Source organism: Haliaeetus albicilla, chromosome 26 (assembly GCF_947461875.1).
Source record: "Haliaeetus albicilla chromosome 26, bHalAlb1.1, whole genome shotgun sequence".
Classification (NCBI taxonomy): Eukaryota; Metazoa; Chordata; class Aves; order Accipitriformes; family Accipitridae; genus Haliaeetus; species Haliaeetus albicilla.
The window spans coordinates 19,606,486-19,627,982 of NC_091508.1; the positions used below are offsets into that span (position 1 = coordinate 19,606,486).

General features: G+C 55.7%; 1 protein-coding gene across 2 annotated transcripts; it reads right to left on the minus strand.

The window, feature by feature from the left end:
- Positions 1–327: 327 nt before the first annotated feature.
- Positions 328–21,234, minus strand: EGFL7 (EGF like domain multiple 7). 2 transcript variants are annotated; one of them, XM_069771083.1, is made up of 10 exons: positions 21,068–21,234; positions 16,160–16,228; positions 9,414–9,599; positions 7,572–7,694; positions 7,216–7,328; positions 6,372–6,467; positions 4,745–4,909; positions 3,764–3,828; positions 3,231–3,393; positions 328–1,204 (listed from the first exon to the last, which is right to left on the minus strand). In XM_069771083.1, exons 3-10 carry the CDS (start codon positions 9,491–9,493, stop codon positions 1,182–1,184), a joined length of 828 nt encoding a protein of 275 aa, XP_069627184.1. In that variant the 5' UTR covers positions 9,494–9,599; positions 16,160–16,228; positions 21,068–21,234; the 3' UTR covers positions 328–1,181. The 2 variants fall into 2 exon arrangements, with proteins under 2 accessions (XP_069627184.1, XP_069627185.1); XM_069771084.1 differs by lacking the exons at positions 16,160–16,228; positions 21,068–21,234 and adding an exon at positions 13,523–13,615.
- Positions 21,235–21,497: the final 263 nt, after the last annotated feature.

Sequence of the window (21,497 nt, forward strand, 5' to 3'; positions counted from 1 at the left end):
ACCAGGTTGGTCATGTCTGCTCTGCTGTAGCAGTGTCCTTGGGCTTGAGCAAACAGTGCTGGGGGGGGAGGTAGGTACATGTTCTGTGGGCTGACAGCACAGTGGCTGTTGGGTCTGGGAGAGACCAGCTAACCCAACAGCCGGTGCTCGTGCCAGTGTAAACACCTGGGCTTGCCAGGCCTCAGTCCTCAATGCAGGCATGCAGAGGGATTTTCCCTCCCTCCTTGGCCTCACCCTGTTGGCGCTACTGAGTGGCACAGGTTTGTCCCTGTCTGCTCTGTGCCCATGATGGGAGTGTCACAGGGAAAGGTTTTTCTATTAAAACAAGTAAAAACAGACTCTCTGCACCTTCAGGTCCATGTAAAACCATCAGCCTTGTTACTGCTCTGTAGGGCCCAGGGATGGTGCAGAGGACTGCGAGCAGGAGCAGGTAAATTCAGAACAAGCTGCTGCAGCTGTCATGCTAAGAAGCGGTGAGGCACCAGCCCACCTCCAGCGCTCACGGAGGGAGGCTGGTCCCAGAGAGCAGAAGAGAAGCGGCAGGGATGGGCACCCGCTCCCTGTATCCAGCCAGCGCCGTACCTTTGCAGGGACCAGTCGCACCCATCCCCTGTCATGATGCCTGGCTTGGGGTTACCCCCTCCGCCACAAGTCCTTTTTGGCCGTAGTCCTCCAAACGCAGGACTTGTCCCTGCCTTCCTTGGGTGGGAGCAGGTAGGGGGAGCGTGGTGGGGGCAGCTGTCCTGCCCGGGCCAGGTCTGTGCTCGGCTGGGCAGGCAGCATAACCAGCCCTGTGCCCCTTGCTCCCTGGGAGATGGTGTCCCAGGGTAATGCTAAGTAAAAGCCAGGCAAAGCTAAGCACCACACGGCTCACGTACAGCTTGTCTCTCTGGCACAGCCAGACCGGCACTAATGGCACGAGGTAAGGCATTTATTTTCTGCCTCTCCATCAGGAAGGGGCTGAGATGCTGAGGGCTCAGAGTCCAGTTTGGAAGTAACTGTGTGGCCTTTGATAAGGTGAGTTGGAAGAGAAAATGATGGAGATGCTGATGGGAAACCAGCCTTCTCCTGCTGCCCTGTGCCTTCCTGTAGATGATGTGGCTTTGGCCCCAGACTGAGGCTGGAGAGTGAGAGAAGAGCTGCGGATGCATGCATCTTGCTCCAGTTCCTTGGGTGCTCGGCTAGAGTTCATTCTTGCAGGAACCTGGGAAGACAGGAAAAAAAAAAAACCACCCCAACAATCCAGTAATATTGTTAGCTTGGGTTTGCTTTGTCTCCTTCCCTGAGAAGGATGACCTCAACCTCTGTAAGTATCACCCACACTTGATGCTTTCCCCTTGCCAAACAACCCCAGGCTGGCTCTGTCCTGCCACATTTGGGAGCGTCATTCTCGCCTCCCCAGCGTGCTACAGTCCTCACCAGCCTCGCCTGGGCAGTCCTGTGCAAAGTATCCCAAGGTTGGAGGTGGGGGGCGAAGCCAGTGACAATACCACTGACTGGCCCAGGACGGGTGGCTGGGACCAGCCTGTCCCTGCCATGGACGCAGCAGGTGGCTCTGTGTGACAGTAATCAGAAGCAGGTGGTGCTGGTCACCAAAGTCCCCAGCGCCCAGGGAGCTCCTGGGGTGGGGAAGGGACCACACGGGGTGGCTGTGGCACAGCCACAGGCAGTTGTGGGTCTGTCTTGCTGTTAACTGGCTGTGTCACAGCCGAGCATTGACAGTCTGTGCTGAATTGGGGGTAATTCAGACTTAGAGGGGCTCAAATGGTTATGGCTTAAAGAGATCCGGTCTTATGCCTTCACTGGTGGTTTAAAGAAAAGAAAATTATTTTTAGTCCTTACACACATCCCCACTGGGCAGATAATTGGAGGGTGCAGTTGTATCTTAGCATTCAGCTGTAAAATGCTTCACAAGGCACAGAAAATGGATGGCTGCTTTACTCTCCATGAGATGCCCTTCAAGCCCCAGTGCTTGCTGGAGTATGAAAGGACAGTCTTGAGTCCTCCAGGGACTTTCAGGACCATGAGAGGGACAAAAACAAGTTTTGCTTGCCGGAACAGGCTTGGCAGAAGTTAATTTCAGGACTTTGGAGTCATCCCTTGGAATAAATCCATGTTACCTTGTGATACTGCTCACATTCCTCGGTGCTGTCACTAATAATATGTATAGGGCAGTACTAGGAAACTTGTTCTGCTGGAACACTCATGATGATTACCCCTTTCTGAGATGTTTTTTAAGTGTCTATTTGCAGCTACTTAGTTTTCAAACAAGTTCTTTGAAGTCTTTTATATCTAAGCCATTACTGCAAGCAGTGAACTGGGACTGGATATGCCCTGAAACACAGTTTCCCCTTAAGTCTTTCCAAGCATCCTCACCCCTCTGCCATGAGCACCAGGCTGCCGCTGCACACGACCTCCTGAGCTGTCCCAGCCATGCCTAGTTTCTGGATGTGTTTGACTGGAATTATTTAATGGGAAAAAGAGCTGCCTATCAAATATTAAGTGTTCGTATGGTTTGCGCTCTGCTCTGAGTCAAGCTGCAGTGTTCCAGGGAGAGCTCTGCACATACCTCAGGGACCCGAGGAGATGCTGCCCTGCTCTGCCATGCTGTGGGGGAGCATGCCAGGCAGGACCTCCCCCACCTTCAGCCATTTCACACGAGAGCTCCCACCAGTGTCTCTTCTTCAGAGTTTGCTACTTAAGAGACCCTCTCTGGTCCACTGCTTGGCAAAGGACTGGTCTGTAGACTTCAAAAAGAAATGCTTAAAACTTCCCAGGCTCGTAAATCTGCCAACTTCTGCATGGTCCCTGCACTTTCCTGATTGACTTTTTGGGCTGTTAATTTCGTAAGAGTTAGGGTTTCTTTTCTACGGACTAAGTCATAACGGTACAGGAAGGGAACACAGCCGGTGAGGGTGCAGATTGCGAGACGTGACCCACTGCTCATAGTGGGCTCCCTCTGATTCTGCCCCAGAGCCACATTTCCATGTGCCGATCTTATGATTTGGCTGCTACAAGGACAGTCAGATGGCGCAGCCATAGAAACAGCTTTGAAATGAAGCTAATGGGCTGTTTGTGTTCATCTTTTATTAATTACAGGCTGCTGAGCTTGAGGGAGATAGAGATTAATAGTGGTTTATGTGTTACTGATCTTGTTGGCCTGCATCTGCTCACCGTGGCCAGTGTGGGTGGAGTGAAATACTTCAACCCTGCTTTTTCCAGGCACTTACATGTCTCCAGTCGCTCCTCAAGGAAGGAGATCTGCTCGCTCAGGGAGTCGATTCTGTCCAGTTGCTGGAGGGAGTGGGACAGCCGGCTGATGGGGTCTGTGCCAACATCCTCTGGCGCAGATGGCATGAGGTTGTGGAAGGGGGCCAGCACCAACTGGAGTTTCTGCAGGGAGAAGGAGAGCCGTTAGCGTGTCCTCCCCAGCCAGGAGGATCACCTGGTGGGACATAGCATGCTGCCTGCTGGGGTGCACCCCGCCGGGGTGCACCCCACCGGGGCCGCACGCCAGCCAGCTTGCGGGGCTTTGGTTGCGTTCAAAGGGCCGCTGGGCTGGAAGAGCTGCTGCGTGGGTGCTGCCGGCAGCATGGAGCACAGCTGGGATCGCTGCAGCGTGAGGCCAGCATGATGTTAAAAATAGAGCTGGGGCGGAGGGAAACCCTGGCTGCAAACAGCCCAGGGTGGGACCTGGCTGAGAGCAGCCTTGAGCTGCAACAGGGCAGTGAGGGCAGGACAGAGGTGGGTGCTGAAAGCTCACCTGCTCCAGCGCTTCCACTCTGCTCTTCAGGTCTTTCATTTCTTCCTTCATTTCACTTGGGGGACCTGAAAAAGTGACGAAGAGAAGGTCAGTGGGTAAAAGCCCATTGCCTGAGGTGAAGTGGAAGGTGCTGGGGAGAGACATTGCTGCAGGGCTCAGGCCAAGCTCTGCTGCTTTCCATTCCTCTCCTAGTGAACCCCCAGGGTCTGTCCTGCTGGGACCAGCCCCCAGAGCATCAATGGGATCCAACGCCTGCTGCAAGCACTGGCATCTAGTCCTGCTGCTAATGCGCACAAGCCTCTCCTTCCTGCTGGAGTACCTGCAACGAAGTGGGGAATTTTTCAGGCAGTGGGATGATGCTTAAAGGATAAGACGTCTGGTGAAGCCTGGCCTTTCGTGCCTGTGTTGTCAGAGTAGTTAGCACCCGGGTCTGCCCTGTCCCAGGGTGGGCACGAAGGCTTGTCCCTGCTGAGGGCCCTGGACAGGGGATAAAGGCAGGTGGCTTGCAGGGCACGTGCAGATGGTGCCCTGCTCTCCCAGGTGTTTACTGCGTGATGCCTGTGCTGGCCACAGCGCATTATTACTCACGGTACGAGTTTGAAGTGTCACAGCGCGTACCAAAAGTAATAATGGGCCGTCACCAGCGGCGCCCGCCGCTCCTCATGGCTCCGGACTTGCCCTGTGGGAAGGATGACGATGATGGAGAGAACAGCCACATCCCAGATACCGCATGCCACGGCCAGGCTCTGTCACCCTTGCAGATGGAGCAGTGTCTGGACTTGTGCACAGGGGAGGTTGTTTGGGAGGTAGAGGGACTCCTGGGTCACTGAGAATAAAGCTGAGGGGGTTTGGCTGGCGTCCCCTCTCCTGTCTCTTGCCACTCCCGCTCCAGCCACCCTGTGATGCTGAGTGTTAATCCCAGCTTTCATCGAAGGCCCTGAGCAGCCGGGGCTGTCCTGCAACAGGGCAGGGACAGGTTACCTGCTTGGCTGAAGGTTTCTGGCTCGGGCGCTGGCACCAGGGGCTGGCACACCTTGTCGTCGGCAGTGAGTCTGAAGCCATCCCGGCAGGCACAGTGGTAGCTCCCAGCCGTGTTGATGCAGAGCTGACTGCAGCCGTGGCTCTGGCCGGCACACTCATCCACGTCTGAAATGACAGGTACGGCTCAGCGAGGACAGGGGCGGTGAGGAGGTGCTTACCAGGGGCGAGAGGCGCGGATGCCTCAGCCAGGCGAGCAGGGGTCCTGCTGCCCCTGCTAGAGCCGCATGGGCTCACGCAGGATGGGGATGCAATGGGACCCCGGACCGAGCTGGCATTTGTGCTGGGGACAGCTCTGGGTTCTCTCAGCACTGCAGGGTGTGAGTACAAGACCTGCTGGCGCCTGGGACAGCGTCTCCTCTTGCACCTGGCTGGAGTAAACCTGGGCTAACTCTGAGGGGGATCTGGCCTCCCCACCTCCACCAGCTCCCCCCACAAAAGAGCCAGAAACAAAAGCTGTGGTCAGAAATGTCCCAGCTCTAGCTGGGCAGGCGCAGGCAGTGCTCAGCTCTCATCCTGGATTTATGGCCGGGGTTTTGGTTCCAGCCAGCCGTGGCGAGGAGCTATCAGCCTTTCAAGTGTGTACAAAACCCAGTAACCTCTCCTCACACGGGGGAGTTATTAAAGCTGTTCCCACAAAGCAAAATGAGCTGAACCACTTCCCACGCCCGGGCGAATCTGTTTTAGGCAGTGGGAAAATCCTTTCCCCCCTGCGCTGGAGCTGGAGCTGTCAGCGATGTGCTCAGCTCTGCCTGGCCCAGCATGGGTCAATGCCACACGCTCCTCCTCTGCTCTACAGGAGGGCGAAAAGCTGGGAAATGCCATGGCAGGAGCTTGCACCATGCTGGTGTGCACCATGCTGCCTGATTTCCCTGTGCTCCGGTGAGGAGCACCAGGCTGCGCTCATGCTGGAGAGGAGCTCTGTGCCTGGAGATCACCAGGCTTCCCCTCCATCCCCAGTTATTTTCAGTTCACAGATTTAGTCTCTGCAGTAAATGGGTGTCTTAGTTCACAGCGAGAATTTGCAAAGCCTGGGAGATGGGTCATTACAAACACACAATCTTAGGCCAACCCCACAAGTGTAAAACGGCTGCTCTGCAGAAAGCCTTTCGCTTGCTGCACAGTCATGGCAGAGTACAGCCTCTGCTCACGCTGACCTAGCGCGGAGCAGCAGCAGAAAATGTGGATGCCAGGGCTGCACATGAGGGCTGGGAGCACTGAGGCAGCCAAAGGGAGGTCAGAGCTCCCCTGGGAGCCAAGCTTCCCATCCTTTCCTGGCCAGACCATCAGGCAGCGCTGCCCTGGAGCAATACGTGTAGGTGTGCGTGTGTGTGTGCGTGCGGAGGTGTAACACACTGGTTTCCCTCTGTGGTCTGAGTAGCACCAGGCATGTGCCAAGGCCTGGTGAGGAGCCACGGTGCTGGTCCCCGTCCCCCACCAAGGATTCAGTCTGTGGGCAGAAGACTTCCAGAGCCCCATGGCAGCTCTGCTGCTCCCCAGAGAAGTTCTCCTGGCAGCAGTGGGGCAGGCCCGATTCAGGGAGCCTGGAGGGGAGCGGCACAGCTCGTACCTGTCTGGCAGGCTCGCCCCGTCCAGCCAGGCGGGCAGGCGCATCTGCCGGGGAAGGTGCAGCTCCCACCGTTCTGGCACGGCACCCAGCAGAGAGCTGCAAGACAAAACATGGGCACAGCATCACCGGGTAGCTCTGGGGGCCCTGAGCTTCCTCCCCTGCCACCGTGGGTATGGGTAGACACACACAGTGCACACACACACACACACAGCAAAACACACACCAGCACCAGCCCAGGGCCAGGATGCTTTGCCCCAGCCCCAAAGTGGTGGGGTTGGGCTGACTGGGGTGCACAGGGCACAGGATAGGTGGGATGAACAGGACCTTGGTTTTGCAGCCTGGAAAGAGGCTGAGGTGCCTGCAGCCAGCACAGCTGGCAGGGAGGAGGGCTGACGGGCAGCAGCAGGCACTGGGAAGCCCTTGGTGCTGCGCTCTGAGCCCATCTGGGGATGGACTAGCTGCTGATGTGGTTTGCATTTGTTTTGTGCTGTACATCATGATTGCCTCCTGAAAGCATTTCTCTTCTATTACTGCTGATTTATATGGAAAGGACTTACTCATTTTATTTATCCTCTGGTAACTATAAAGTTAATAGGCGATCCCGAAGGAAAAAGGCCTGCGAGGCAGCAGAGAAAGCCTGGGAATTAATCAGAAATTGAACCACATTTGTTGTGATGCCGAAAATTTAAATGCTTTCCTACAGGGAGAATCCGCCTGACAGGCAGAGTGCTGCTAAATGAGAGAGCTGGCTGCTGGGGCCTCGTCCAGGGACCTGAGCTACCCGGGCCATGGGGTCTGGAGGAAGGGTGAGTGCTGGCACCAGGGTGGCACAGCAGCCTCTTACCTCTGTCACAGCTGAGCGTGTGGCTGTTAGCTCTGCTCCAGCCGGGACAACACGAGGCCACAGGCTGGGGCAGCTGCTTGTACGCCTGCCGGTAGGCAACCCTGTAGATGGTCCTGCAACGCAAGGATGGGGCTGAGCTGGGTGACTGAGCATCTGCCCCAAGCCCCCCATCCCGTTCCCACTCCAGTGGATCAGACCCCCTGCGCTGGCACCCCCTGCCCAGGGGCTGGAAGCCCCTTCTCTAGGGATCAAGGCAGGACTCCCCCCTTCAGCAGCCCCCATGGGTCACTGCCTCGCTGGGACGGATCCGGCTCCATCTCAGGGACCAGGTCGGTGGTGCAGGCGGCTGCCCTCACCTGTAGGTGCTGCAGAGGCGGTGGCCCTGGCAAGTGGTGAGGTAGGGCTGGTAGACGGGCTGGACGTGGGACTCGGTGTAGGCAGCCGTCCGGCTCTGCGGCGCAGCGGCACAGACTCTGCGGCTGCGGAGAGGGGAGCGGGTCAGACACCAGCTAAAAAACAACCCACTGCTTCTCCCTTTGGGGCAAAGGGGCTCCACTGATTTACATCAGCCCAGGACGTGGCCTGACAGTCCCTCCCTACAGAGGGCTATTTAAACAGCAGCGGCTAATTGCCCGAGTGACCCAGGAGGCTACTTCAAGCTGTTTTGGGGCAGCGACACAAAGCTTGAGCACTGCAGGCTGCACGGGCTCTTCCTCCCCAGCCCCTGCACGAAGGCGCTGACGTCTCCTTGTACACTCACCCTGGCGCAGTCCCTCCGTCCCGGGGGAGCAGTCAGGGCCCAGATTTAGGGGAAGATTTACTCAAAGCAGTTCTCCCTCCCTTCCACTAAAATCACTCACTTTCTGGGTGGATTTTTCCTTTCTGAGACTTTTGCAGTCCTGAAGTGGATGTCCCTGTGGTCACCAAGAAATTAATGATTTCACAGGAAGGGTCAGGCCCACCGCAAAAAAGTAGAGGCCAGATGAAAGTCACCCTCCAGTCTTCCTAAGATAACTGTGATCCAGTCAAAAACTTTCCCAAGGTTAACAGCCAAAGTGGTCTTGGTTAAAAATTCTTTTTTCCAACATTTTCCACCCCAAGCAGGTCAGTTCCACTGAGGAACTCGTCTACTTGTCTCAGCCTCCCAGCCCAATTACAAACTAGAATAAAAAGCCTGGGAATTAGCATGGACATCAGATGGCTTCCATTAACTCCAGAAAACTCCTCTCAGCCTCACTGATTAATGCTATAGAACACGCAAGTTTTAAATGGCAATTGTTTGCTTTGCAAAATTTAGAATAAAGCTATAGCTGCAGCCTGTGCGTGCAAACGAGGAATTCAGCCTGCGGTTTTAGTCACAACCAGAATGCAATAGGTTCAATGCTAGAGGAGAGTATTTCAGTGTGAAAACAAACTTTGTAGAAAATGTGAGCTGTATTTGGGGAGAGGGTGTTGAGCTTGAGGTCCTTTTGGCTGGGGAAGAAACAGGGGCACCGAGCTCTGGGCTTCCTCTGACCCAGTGGGAGCTGAGCTGTGCCTGCCCAGGCTGTGCTGGGATCCAGGGCATCGTGTCAGACCCATTTCCCGCAAAGGGAAGGGGAATCTCTGGAGCTGCTGCTCCCAGGCTTGCGGGACCATGGATCGCAGCCGCTGCAGCATCCCAGGGAGCACAGAGCACAGCAGGCAACAACCCGCCGGGGCTTTCCATGCCTGTGTCCCCTGGATGGTGCATCCGCTCAGAGCTGGGAGGCTGCATTCTCCTTTAATGGCTTGTTTGCAAGGCTTGATTGGTGTGATAGCAAGACTGAGCCCATATTTTTGTGCAAGGATGTGCTTGAAAGAGACAATAATAATTAATGAACAGCTCAGGGCCTGATCAGCTTTTGACCCTCTTGAACAAAAAGCCCAGAGTGTCTTTGTGTCTCCTGCATGGAGCTAAATGGAGTCAGGGCATTTTCTCTGAGAGGTTTTTTTGCTTCAGTGACAAAACAAACAAACACCAGCGAAGGCCTGCCGAGTCCCGGCTGCATCAGGAGGACTCAGCAAAACCTTTCCCTGCCTCCTCGCCAGCCCGACGAGCTGCCTATGCACGTGCAGCCAGCTGGCTGAACAGGGCTCTTCATCACCCAGAGAGGATGCACCTTGCCATGACGTGCAGGTGGGCAAACCCGGGAGATGCAGACAAAAAGGGGGCTTACCCTGCCCGGGCAAAGCCGTCCATGCTGGTCACACCGAGGATGAAGAGGAATCCCGAGAGGAGGCAGCCGATGCGGCGCATGTCCTGTCCCTCCCGCTGCACCCCAGGCTGTGCGGCACGACCGAGTCTCGCTCTTTGGTGGGATGTGCTGGCTCCTACCGCATGTCTCGCCCTTCAGCGGGGAACCCTGCAACCAAGAGAAGAGCGGTGTGAACGTGTGGCATCTGTCCCCAGCCGGTGACATCTGATGGAGCTGTGGGGACAGAGCCAGCCCCCGCTCCCATGGTAAGAGCAACGGCGCTGGGTGTGCAGAGACCCTCCGAGGGCAGCGCAAGGGGCTGGGGCAGGAGCACACTTGGTGGCAACAGAGCAGCGTGACATGCCAAAGCACAGGGGAAGAGGGGACACGAGGGACCAGTGAACCCCTGGCAAGGCGGGTGCTCCTCCAGGCATAAACCAGCTTTGCTCCACTCCAGTCACCGGCGTGGCAGTGATTTACCCCAGGGGGATGCCTGGCCCGGCACGTAGGAGATGCTCTCACGGCGCCGGGGACCAAGTGGTAGGGAAGGGACCTGTGTGGCTCTGAAATACGCTGCCAATTCCAGGCAGTGAGGGAAAAACAATGGCCTGTAATTCTTAATCCATACAGAATTGTAAAGCTGCATTTTCCCACCACATAACACACTGAAATCTGATCTTCTTCTCTTTAAAATACAAGTTCTTGCCAGAGAAAAGAGCTGTAAGGGCCATATGTACTGTCTGCAGAGTCAGTACTAACCGAGTTGCGAATAAAGAGGCTTTGATTTTCTAGCAGAGGACAAATATGAAACAAGGCTGAAGGAAGTCAATAACGATATCTAATTTAAACAATATCTAATTTAAACAAAACAGTTGGCCTCCGGATGGCAGCAGTCAAAGCAGGAAGAAATAAAGAAACCCACCTTAAATATATGCCAATTAAAGAAAGAATCAGTCTTTCCAATTAGACCTTGAGAAAGGAGTAGCTTTATGGGGAGGCAACACAAAACGAAACATCCTTCTGAAACTGCAAATATGGTGAGCTGCAAATGAACTTTCTAAAATCCCCAGGTGATGTGGGGCGGGATTGGACTGGAGAGTTGCAGGTTCATCCCCAAACTCCTTTGGGACAATTCCTAAGTCCAAGCCAAATTGTTAGGGATAACCATCCCAAATCTGTAGATGCTGCAGGTCTCAAAGCCCTTCTCCACGGGACTCAGTATCATCTTTTCCTTTGTGCAGGTGAAGAAACTGAGGCATGGAGAGACGCAGACCCGCATCTGGAGAGAAACCAGCCTGGTGCCTTCCTGCCCCTTAATATCAAACGTCTTGTGCATGTTTCCATGCAGTGATAGCGCTGAGTGAGGCAGACGGCTGGCTGAGCAGCCCCTTCCCCTCCTCACCCAGCCAGGGACTCCGCTCAGTCCATGAGCGGGGCACATGGCTCTGCCTGGCTGAGCAATAAGGAGGCTTCGTGTCACAGCAAATCGACTATATCGCTATAAAACACTTGGTCCCTGAATTCAGCGGGACTGCAGAAGCTGAAGGTCTGGCTCCAGGACAGTGAGGGATAGCAATGTGCCCACCCTGCTCCTACAGTGGTATGAGCTATTCCCATGGAGCCGCAGCCCAGGAGGGAGCTGCAGATGGGCCCATCTTAACCTCCGTACAAGCCCAGCTTTGAGGATGTAAGGAGGATTTTGGTGACGTAAAGCCTGTAGTCCTCCATTTTCCTCCAAACGTAGCAATAAATTTCATCTTCTAATGATTAATATATGGTAGCTCCACCATCAGGAAATCAAATCTTGGTTGACCTGCAGGAAAGTTTTAAAAAAATAGTGAAGAAACCTTCTTTCTCCCCAGTCCTCCTGGAGACATCCCAGGGACGCTAGCGTACAGAGGCGTACTAACTCCCCACTGCTCAGCCAGCCGGCTTTTCCCAGGGCTATGCCGGGACACATATTTTCCTTACAATCACAGATCCCCAGACTAGCGGTGCTTCTCCAGAAGTCTGTAAGACAGACTCTGCCAACCATCTCCATTCTCCCACAGGATTCCCGTGACTGCTGTGGGAGCTTTCCCTGTGGGGAAGGCAAGAAATGCAGGGCACAAGCCTAAAATATAGACAGTTTGTTTTTTCGCTTTGAAATGGAGCGGCATAGCCCTACCTCAAGTGGTCAGAATATCCCTCTGGGTCATAAAATTATGGTTGCTTCATACCAGAAAAAGTTTCAAAAGTGGAAAATATGATAGTCTGTACTTGTCTTTTTTTATGAGCTTATGAAAATCAGCCTTTTTAAAGCCACTGAAGATCCTCCAACCTGTTGCCACTACCTATTCTAATACTCCTCTTTTAAAGCACATAACTTAAGGAAAATCTTTTCATGCTTAAGAAAAAAAAGAGGTTTTTGTCACTGCCTTTCTAGTCTGTCAGATGAAGAGGTGAAGCCCCATGGTCTGGCAGGCGAGACTATGTGGGTGCATCTCAGCTTCTGCTGTTTCAAGGGGCAGCGGTCTCCTCAGCCGGCCATGTGCTCCTCTGAGTCTGGGGGTCCCTCTCCCACCAGCCAGAAACATTCCCATTACTCTCCTGAGTCTGCTCTTGCCTAACCCACCACAGCCACCAACGGGAAAATACAACCCACCGTGTGGGTGAGCAGCGCTTCGTCCAGCTCTGCCCATGGAACCAAGGCTAAAACTCCAGCTGATGGCAGCAGTAGGAATCGGGGTCTGTCTGCAAAGTGGTGCAAGAGAATCCAGTCCCTCAAAAGGATGCAACTACCCTCAGGGGAACACGACAGCTGCTCTTTTTCAAACGGCCAGGCCTGGTTCTGCAGGTGAAACCACTGCTCCCAACCGCGCACTGGACCTGGTCTGTGCCCTTAGAGCCCAACCCTCCTGGAGAGGGTCAGCATCAGCAGCAGGGAGATGGATTTTTCCCTTATGAACCACCTCCAGCTGTTCTCTGCGCAGGCTGGCGCGCAGGCACCGCGGAGCACAGGCACAGGGGACCCGGGCGCAACTTGGGGACGAGGGAAAGGGACACCGCAGAGTGGGCTGTGGGGGTACAGCACCACGGGGCAGGGCGCAGGGACACGGCTACCATCAGCAGGGACATGGCTACCATCAGCAGGGACAGGGCTACCAGGGACGCGGCTACCGTCAGCAGGGACGCGGCTACCGTCAGCAGGGACACGGCTACCGTCAGCAGGGACAGGGCTACCATCAGCAGGGACAGGGCTACCAGGGACGCGGCTACCATCAGCAGGGACACGGCTACCATCAGCAGGGACAGGGCTACCATCAGCAGGGACACGGCTACCAGGGACACGGCTACCATCAGCAGGGACAGGGCTACCATCAGCAGGGACAGGGCTACCATCAGCAGGGACAGGGCTACCAGGGACGCGGCTACCATCAGCAGGGACACGGCTACCATCAGCAGGGACAGGGCTACCATCAGCAGGGACACGGCTACCAGGGACACGGCTACCATCAGCAGGGACAGGGCTACCATCAGCAGGGACACGGCTACCAGGGACACGGCTACCATCAGCAGGGACAGGGCTACCATCAGCAGGGACACGGCTACCAGGGACGCGGCTACCATCAGCAGGGACACGGCTACCATCAGCAGGGACAGGGCTACCAGGGACGCAGCTACCATCATCAGGAACAGGGCTACCATCTGCAGGGACACAGCTACCAGGGACACGGCTACCATCAGCAGGGACAGGGCTACCAGGGACACAGCTACCATCAGCAGGGACAGGGCTACCAGGGACGCGGCTACCATCAGCAGGAACAGGGCTACCATCAGCAGGGACACGGCTACCATCGTCAGCGACACGGCCACCGCGGAGCAGAGCGTGGGGCTGCCCACCCCGCTCCCCCGGGCATTGCACCCCCCCCCTCCCGGGGCAGGCGGAGCCCCGCCCGCCGGTCCGGGCACTGCCCGCACCCTGCCGCCGCAGCCGCCCCCCCCGTCCCCGTCCCCGTCCCCGTCCCTCCCCGCCGGAGGATGCGGCCGCTGCCCCCCTCCCCCCCCGCCCGCCCCTTCCCCGGCCGTGCCGGGCGCCCGCCGGGACTCACCGGTGGCGGTGCCGGAGCCGCGGAGTGGGAGCCGCGCCGCGGCCCCCCGCGCACATTTCCTCCCCCGGCCCGAGCCGGTCCCTCCGCCCCGGCCCAATGAGCTCCCGGCGGGGAGGAAAGCGGAGCCTCCCGGCCGGGGAGGGGGGGGGGGAAGCGCCGGGGCTCCGGGAGCCTCCGCCTGCCCCCGCCCCGCCGGCCCCCGCCAGCCGCCACCTGCCCCCCGCGCCCCCCGCCGAGGTGCCCCGGATCCCCGGCGGGACGTGTAGGGACGGGGCAGGACCCCCCGGGGAAGTCTGGTCCTGGGGGGACGTGTAGGGACGGGGCAGGAACCCCCCGGAGAAGTCTGGTCCTGGGGGGACGTGCAGGGACGGGGCAGGACCCCCCCGGGGAAGTCTGGTCCTGGGGGGACGTGTAGGGACGGGGCAGGACCCCCCCGGAGAAGTCTGGTCCTGGGGGGACGTGCAGGGACGGGGCAGGACCCCCCCGGAGAAGTCTGGTCCTGAGGGGACCCCCCCACCCGGAGAAGTCTGGTCCTGGGGGGACGTGCAGGGACAGGGCAGGACCCCCCCGGAGAAGTCTGGTCCTCGGGGGACGTGTAGGGACGGGGCAGGACCCCCCGGGGAAGTCTGGTCCTCGGGGGACGTGTAGGGACGGGGCAGGACCCCCCAGAGAAGTCTGGTCCTGGGGGGACGTGTAGGGACGGGGCAGGAACCCCCCGGAGAAGTCTGGTCCTGAGGGGACCCCCCACCCGGAGAAGTCTGGTCCTGGGGGGACGTGCAGGGACGGGGCAGGACCCCCCAGAGAAGTCTGGTCCTGGGGGGACGTGTAGGGACGGGGCAGGAACCCCCCGGAGAAGTCTGGTCCTGGGGGGACATGCAGGGATGGGGCAGGACCCCCCCCCCCCAGAGAAGCCCAGCCCAGGGCGGGGGGCGCATACTGGCATTGTGCCCCATATGTTGTCGCTGCTGCCCTGACCCCGGTGGCGGTGGGATTGCAGGGGATCCCTGCCCTGGCATTGACCTGGAGCCTTACCTGCAGACTCCCTACGGCAGGCTGAGCCCCACAGCCCCGCCAGCCCGTTCCTGCATGCCCCATGCTACAGGGACACAAGGTCCCTGCCCCCCCCCCCCCCCCAGACCAGCTCGCCTGGGTGAGCAGGGGATTAACAGCAAGAGAAGGAGATCCCAGCGTAGCCCCCAGCCCCTCGCCCAGGGGTGTTCAGACTCCTGGGTGAAATGGTCCATCACCAGTGCAGTGGCCAGGGCAAATTTATTTCTCCTTGCTAAAAAAATACTGTAGCTGGTTCTGCGCTCCCCAGGAGGACATATAATTATAAGAGGAGATATCAACTTTCCCTAGGTTAGAGACCTAACACACCATACTGGTCCATAGCCTCCCGCCGTGCCCTGTTAATCCCCCTGAGCTCATTACAACAGCAAAGTCCTCCAGAAGCAGGCGACGAACTGCCAGGACAGGGAGGCTGGTTTCCAGCGAGCCCTAAAGGATGCTTAAAGTATTCCTCAGACGCCCCCGTAGCTGTGGAGCAGTGTGAGGATTGACCCGGAGAGATGCCCAAATTCAACACACAGACCCACGCAGGGTGCAGCTCCGCTGGCTTGCCAACACCTGCCCGGGGACAGATCAGGCAGACCGATCCCCCAGCTGCCTACAGGATTCTCCAGTTAAATGCCTGGTTATTTATCAAAGCAAATTCTGCAGTTCAGTTTGTGCCAAAATGCCACTTGTTTTGTCTACATTTTTCTCTGGGAAATTAGAGCATAGAGGCTTATTGTTTTTAAAATGACTTAGGCGCCTGCCCATGCACAGAACCAGCCTTAAAGATAGCAGGGGTCTGATGTGCAAATGAATGGCAGGATACAACCCCCTGGGAATATTTGTTCCCATTAAGCTTTGCAATTTTTTTGAAAGCATGTAGGCATTTAAAAGAAATATTTACCAGTTAAACAATAATGGCTCCAAAAGAGCAACTGAGATCACTGGCCCATCCCCTGTATTTCCTCATGGGTACACTGAGGTTGCTGATTGAACTGGAGCTGTCTCAGGTCATGCTGCACCCTCCGGGGCAGCTGATGGGTGCTAAATGTGCTGGTGTGGGGCTCTCAGGTGGACCCACATAAAAGGAGCATAAACTGCTTTGGTGAGATCCTCCCTCGGGAAGGGAGCAGAGCAGAGGGGAATCAGCTCTGGGACAAGCTGGTGAAGATGGAGCTCCGTTGCCAGGGAGGACGGAGCTCATGGGAGACAGAATCCCTCCCAGCAGCAAGGGAAAGGCTTGCTGATGCTGGTGGAAGCACAACTCCGCGTTACATGGCATGTCACATGGCACAAACAGGTTTGCTCGCTCTGTCTGGATCCAGCCTACCTCTGGGGAATGATTTCAGCTCACTTAATCTCATAAGCACGAAGCACAGGCAACTTTTCCCAAGAGCCTTGAAGGGACAGTAATTATCTTATTATGCAGAGAGTGTTACTGTTTATTCTGGTGTATTGGGGAGATGAAGAGCCTGATACTCAACTTGTTTAATAATTGCAAAATGCATTTTGAAGCCAATGGAAAGCTTCTCCATCTGACCGTACTGAAAGCACAGGATCTCATTTCGCAGCCAAGACACTCACCTTATCCGTGGTGCTCCATCATTTGTCCTGGGCAGGGATCCTTTCCTTAAGGAGCATCTTGGTTTCTTACTGTCAGAACAGAAAAAGCCCACTGTTACACTCCCCTTGTCATGCAGGCAGAAATCAGTGACCCAGCCCTTGCCCATGGACATGGTGTGGCATTCCCTGGATGCTCCCAAAGGTCCTTGCGGAGCAGGGTGGAGGACGAAAGCAGGATCGTGGCTACAGAGTACCCGTGTGTGGCAATGGCACTGAGCTTGCACCGCAAAGGCTCGCTGGTGTGCCGGAGAGACACGGACACCATGATACCGGTGGTAGGTCACAGGGAGGCCCATCCCTGCCCTGCTGTGCAGTGCAGGCTGCACAGCGGGTGTTTTAGGAGCATCCTATGGGTCCTGATCCTCCCCTCGCTCACACGAGCTTGCAGCGTAGGTCACTGTGCTGTGACTGGGATGGGAAAGGCCAGGCAGACCCATGGTGCCTTTGCACCCTTTGGGGTTGAGCAGGCAGGGATACGAGCAAGGGCTGAGCAGATCAGAAGCTCTGGTTCCACCTAAAGCAGTGCCAGGGCTTTGCTGAACACCAAGCTATCCCTTCCAGCAGTTTCCCAAGGCTGGGATTTTCCAAGAACCCAAGAGAATGGGGTGCCACGTTCCCACTGACACTCTCCTGGGTGTATCCAAGTTCCCTTACACTGATTTGTGATCCCATCTGCTGTACCCCAACACTATATTTTACCATCTTCAGTACATACACACACTCATTTAAGGACAAAGACCCCTAACTGTCCAGGCAACCTTTGCACAAGTCCCTGGGATCCCGAGTGTAAATTTGATGGTGAGAAAGGGAATAGACTCATTGGCACCCAGCATCCCTCATGGCACTCATCTTTCAGCTCCTTGTGGGACAACACCACCCAGCACAGGACTAAGCAAGACGCCTTTCAGGGTCTCCATTAAAGCCTTCTCAGCCAGTAAGCAATTATTCCCTAAGTACACTCAGCATTTTAAAATTCTGCAAGTATTTTAATTGCAAAATGTTTGCTTTTCAGTTCCATTTACTGGGTCAAATCTTTGCTCAAGCACGTGCCCACGTCAGCTGCTTAAGAACTGCATATAGCCCATTAAAAGAGCATTTAATCCTCTGCTCTTAGGGAGGGTTCAGTGTCTTATATGCTAATATTCATTATGAAGGGAGGAAATCCCCCAGGACACTGCCTGGCAAAGTTCCCTTGAAAACAGAGGAGTTATGCCAGTTCAGAGTGGGGGAAGATCAGATCTGTTGGCTCTGTTAATATCGGTGTGATGAGCTTCTGACAAAGGCAGTATGGGATTTTGGCTCCTGACTGCAAGTTTGTCTGAATTTGAAGTCCTCCCTGGACCAGTGTTTTACATGTTTCCTCCAAAGCTTTCTTCCTTGCACACTAGAAGAGTACTCCCACGACATCTAATATTAATGCTTGTCTCCAGGCCAAGAAAGAAATGTTTCTGCCCAACCTCCCTCTCAGATTTAACAGTGTTGAAATCTCCTTGTCTCCCACTGGTTTTACCACCAGTGTGAGCTACAAGGCACGCTGAGTGCTGGCCCAGGAGCAGGTCTCAGGCTGAGCACCGGGCTGGCTGCAAAGGTGAGATTTTTCACCCCCCTCCCCATTTCCTAAAGTCCATCCCGCAGATCTGCCAAGCACATCGCACCCGCCCGGGCAGTGGAGACAGATCCGAGATGACGCTGAGAGCATCCGTGGTGGATTGAGGGCTGGAGGTGTGTGCTGGGCTTCCAGCCAGTCCCCTGGGTGGTAGGTGAGCCCGGAGGGTGTGAGGGTGTCTGGGGCTGGGGTGGGGGGACTCAACTTTGCTCTGGCTCTGTAGGCGTGAAAAAGGAATGATTAACAGAGGAGAATTAATAGGAGATCAGCACTAAGGTTCCACATCAGGAACCCTCTCTTAAGAGAGGAGTGCTTACAGCCCATCACAGTAAATGGGACATGCCTGAGCACACGAGCGCTTCCCCAAACTGGGGCCAGAGGTGCTGAAGTGGCAGATGGAGATAGATGGATGGGGAGACAGACGGAAGAGTGACACACATACAGATGCAAAACTTTTCAGCTGCTACAAGCCATGGCTGACCCCATACCTGCTGTGTACAATGGGCTCTCGCTGGCCTCCGCAGGGGTCTTGCACAGAACTGGAAGCACTTGCTAAAGCAATAGGAATTTTTGGTGCTTCTGAAAAAAGGGGGAATGGCTTTTCCTGCTTTAGGACAAACTCTTCTGCTCAGGCTTTTTATAAGGCTGCTTGTAAACTTTACACTTAAGTTTAGGCTTTGGAGCAGTCCCTGTTCTGCAGAGCTCTGTAAGGAAAAACAACCTCCCACTATTCTATTATGTCCCATATTGTTCTCGGTTGCGTCAGATGAAGACTAGTTATCTCAGTGGAAATCAAGAGGGGTCCATTGATGTCAGTGGGATCAAAGCAGGTCAAACCAAGAAAAGTACTTGGCCCATAGCTCTCAGTCTGTTGACACCAGTTGCCCAGTGCTATGCATATTATAACTGAGATCTGATTCCCACAAAGTTGGTTTTTTTTTGCCTGAGTAAGGACTTCACAAGCACTAAGTGTCTCAGGATTGGTATGTTATAACTTAATGTGACCACAGAGACATATAGCAGCCTAGCTGTAGCTGTGCAAAACCAAATGCGTGAACAGGGCAATATCCTGTAGCCAGGTTTATTTTCTCTTATGGGCACGCAGATGAGTTCTTATTTACATTTAGAGGAGGCAGTAATGGCTGCTGTGTAAAAGCTGGGAAATGATTCATCTCACCCAGGAATAAACTGAATTTCGCGGCTTTCTGTGAAATTTCCCTGGCAAAAAGTGGCATTAGTCAGCAGGGAATGGTCCCCCACCCCGCCGTTCCCCTCTGCATTTTCCCAGTGAATCACTCCCCGAGAAGCGCATGGGAAGCGCGGTGGGAATCGCTGTGATTTGCATGCACGGCTTGGTCCCTTCGTCACAGCCATCCCAGTGAGCAGCTCAGGAGAGAGCATCTCTCACAAGACTGCTTTTTGCTTTGATTATCCTTCTCTGTCAGGAGAAAGTCTCCAGCTCCAGAAACCTGCACTAAGCGGAGCTCCCCTCTGCAGTCACCTCCCAGGCTAGGGGCAGGATGGGAATCCAAGAGTTCACTTTGGAAGAGAGGACGGACAATGAAATAACATTTCTGATCATCCTCTTCTGCTTGCAGAGGCCCCTTTCTTTCTCTGTCTAGTCTGAAACATCAAGTTAAATCTTCCCTTGTGTTTCGCCATGCCCTTCTGCTGCTGGTGTGACTGTGAGTCAGGTTCGTTTACTCTAATTTGTTGCAGTTTGTAAATCTGTCTCCCCAGAGCCAGCCCCATCTGCAGCAGTAGAGTCTGGGAAATGGCTCAAATGAGCCTGCAGCCCAGATTCAATTTCTCTTCCTTAACTCTAGGGAAACTTGTTCAGAGCTGGTAGTTTAACAGCGTAGTGGGGGACTAACTCAATTGGAAGAATGAATGCTGGGTCACGGGGAACAACATTAAAAATCTGACAGGGCAGACTCAGTGTTTTCTGCTGCTACCCAGACGAGAGGCGGATTTTCGAGAAGGCTTAGGGTCCAGCCACCGCATCTGGGCTTCTGTCTTGCACAGCTTCCCAAGCGGTGGCAGAGCTTCCCAATCCGCTTTTAATTTTATCACTGACAAAGCCTTGTTAGTTCTTCTTACGTTTGATTCTCTGCCCAGTGAATTGATTCCATGATGTTAGACCCTGGGAAAAAGTTTGCTTGGTTATTTCTACCGAGAGCCATTCACTGGTGTGGTCCTGCTCCATATTCCCGCACAGCCAGCCAGTGCCGGGGTATCCCAGTTACTCCTACCCACAGCCAGCCTTTTATCCCAAAATACCCCAGCTGCCTCACAGAAAGCCTCCTGCCTGCATTGTATAATGCCACAGATTAGGATGGCGGCACCCATGGGTCTGCAGGTAGCTGAAAACAGATACCATGCAAATCACCCAGCTCCATGCTTATAAATTAGAGAGGCTTTGCTGAGCTCCTGATGTGCGCACACCGGCACGCTCCAGGCTCGGCTGTTAGCCAGGGCAAGCCTCAGGTCTGTGTGATAGTGGGGATGGTCCCTGCCTGCAGCCACATCCAGCCCCGCGTCCTGCCTGCGGCCGGGGGCCAAACTCTGCTGTGGTGCAATCTGAAACGAGCAGCGCAGTGTCACGGATCAGGGTCCTGCCGTCCCGAGAGCGAGCGGCACCGCCACGTGCTGTGCAGAGAGGAGAGAGAGCAGATGGGGGGAGCATGGGCAGAAGGATGAACGACGTGGTGTTGTATCAGAGGTGTTCAGAGAGCAGGCAGATGGAAAAAGAGAATGAGTTACGGAAAGAAAGGAGATTTGCTGAGAATTTCCAGCTGTCTCGCAGGTATTTGTGCAAGTGTTTGCAGCCTTCCTCTACATGCACAGGAGGTAAAATTTACCCTCTGAGTTCTCCGCTCCTAGAAAACAGCCTGAGTGCCAGTGGGGTGAATTAAAAAGAATAGTGCTGCAGGTTGAGCTCCGCTCTGAGCAAACCAGCACTGGAGACGCTCCTCAGCTCAGCACGTGCATGGCTGACAGCAGAGCCGGCCTCGCCGGGAGCAGCCGAAGGATGCTTTAAAAACCCGTTCGCTCTGCCAGCCCTTTGCCAGTGCTGTGTGTTCAACCAGCCCCTGAGGATCCCACCATCGTCTCTGCCTGACCAGGGGCAAAAACCTACCCGGAGCTTGCAGGGTCTGGCCCGGCGAGGACACAATCCCATTCCTCCCAGCGCCAGCTCCCCATCCACCCCATCCCCGTCCACCCCATCCCCGCTGCGGCGACGGCTGCGGCTCGTACGGTACCTGCGGCGCCCCGCCGTCCCCCGCTGCGCCCGGAGCAGCCCCACCGCCGTCCTCCCCGATGGCTCCCGGCGGCCATCTCCGCTTGACCGCCCTGGGTCTGGCGGGCCTGGGCACCCGCCTCGCACCCCCGGCATGGCCGGCCGCCGGCCGCGCACAGGCAGGAGGTGGCTGCTGAGGTGGAAGGGCGGCTTTTTATGCTTTTCTTCCTGTATAAATCAGGCCGGGGATGGACAATCCCAGACAGGACTTCCTGTGTGTGTTGTGCGCTGATAACGGGCGCCGCGAGGAGAACAAACACGGCCGCCCCGCGCCCAGAGGGGGAGAGGGGCCGCGGGGCGGCACCCCTACACCGTGCCCGCCGGGGGACAGCCACGGGGTGCCGAAATGGAGAGGAGGCAGCCACGCGTCCCCGGGGACACGGGGAGGGAGA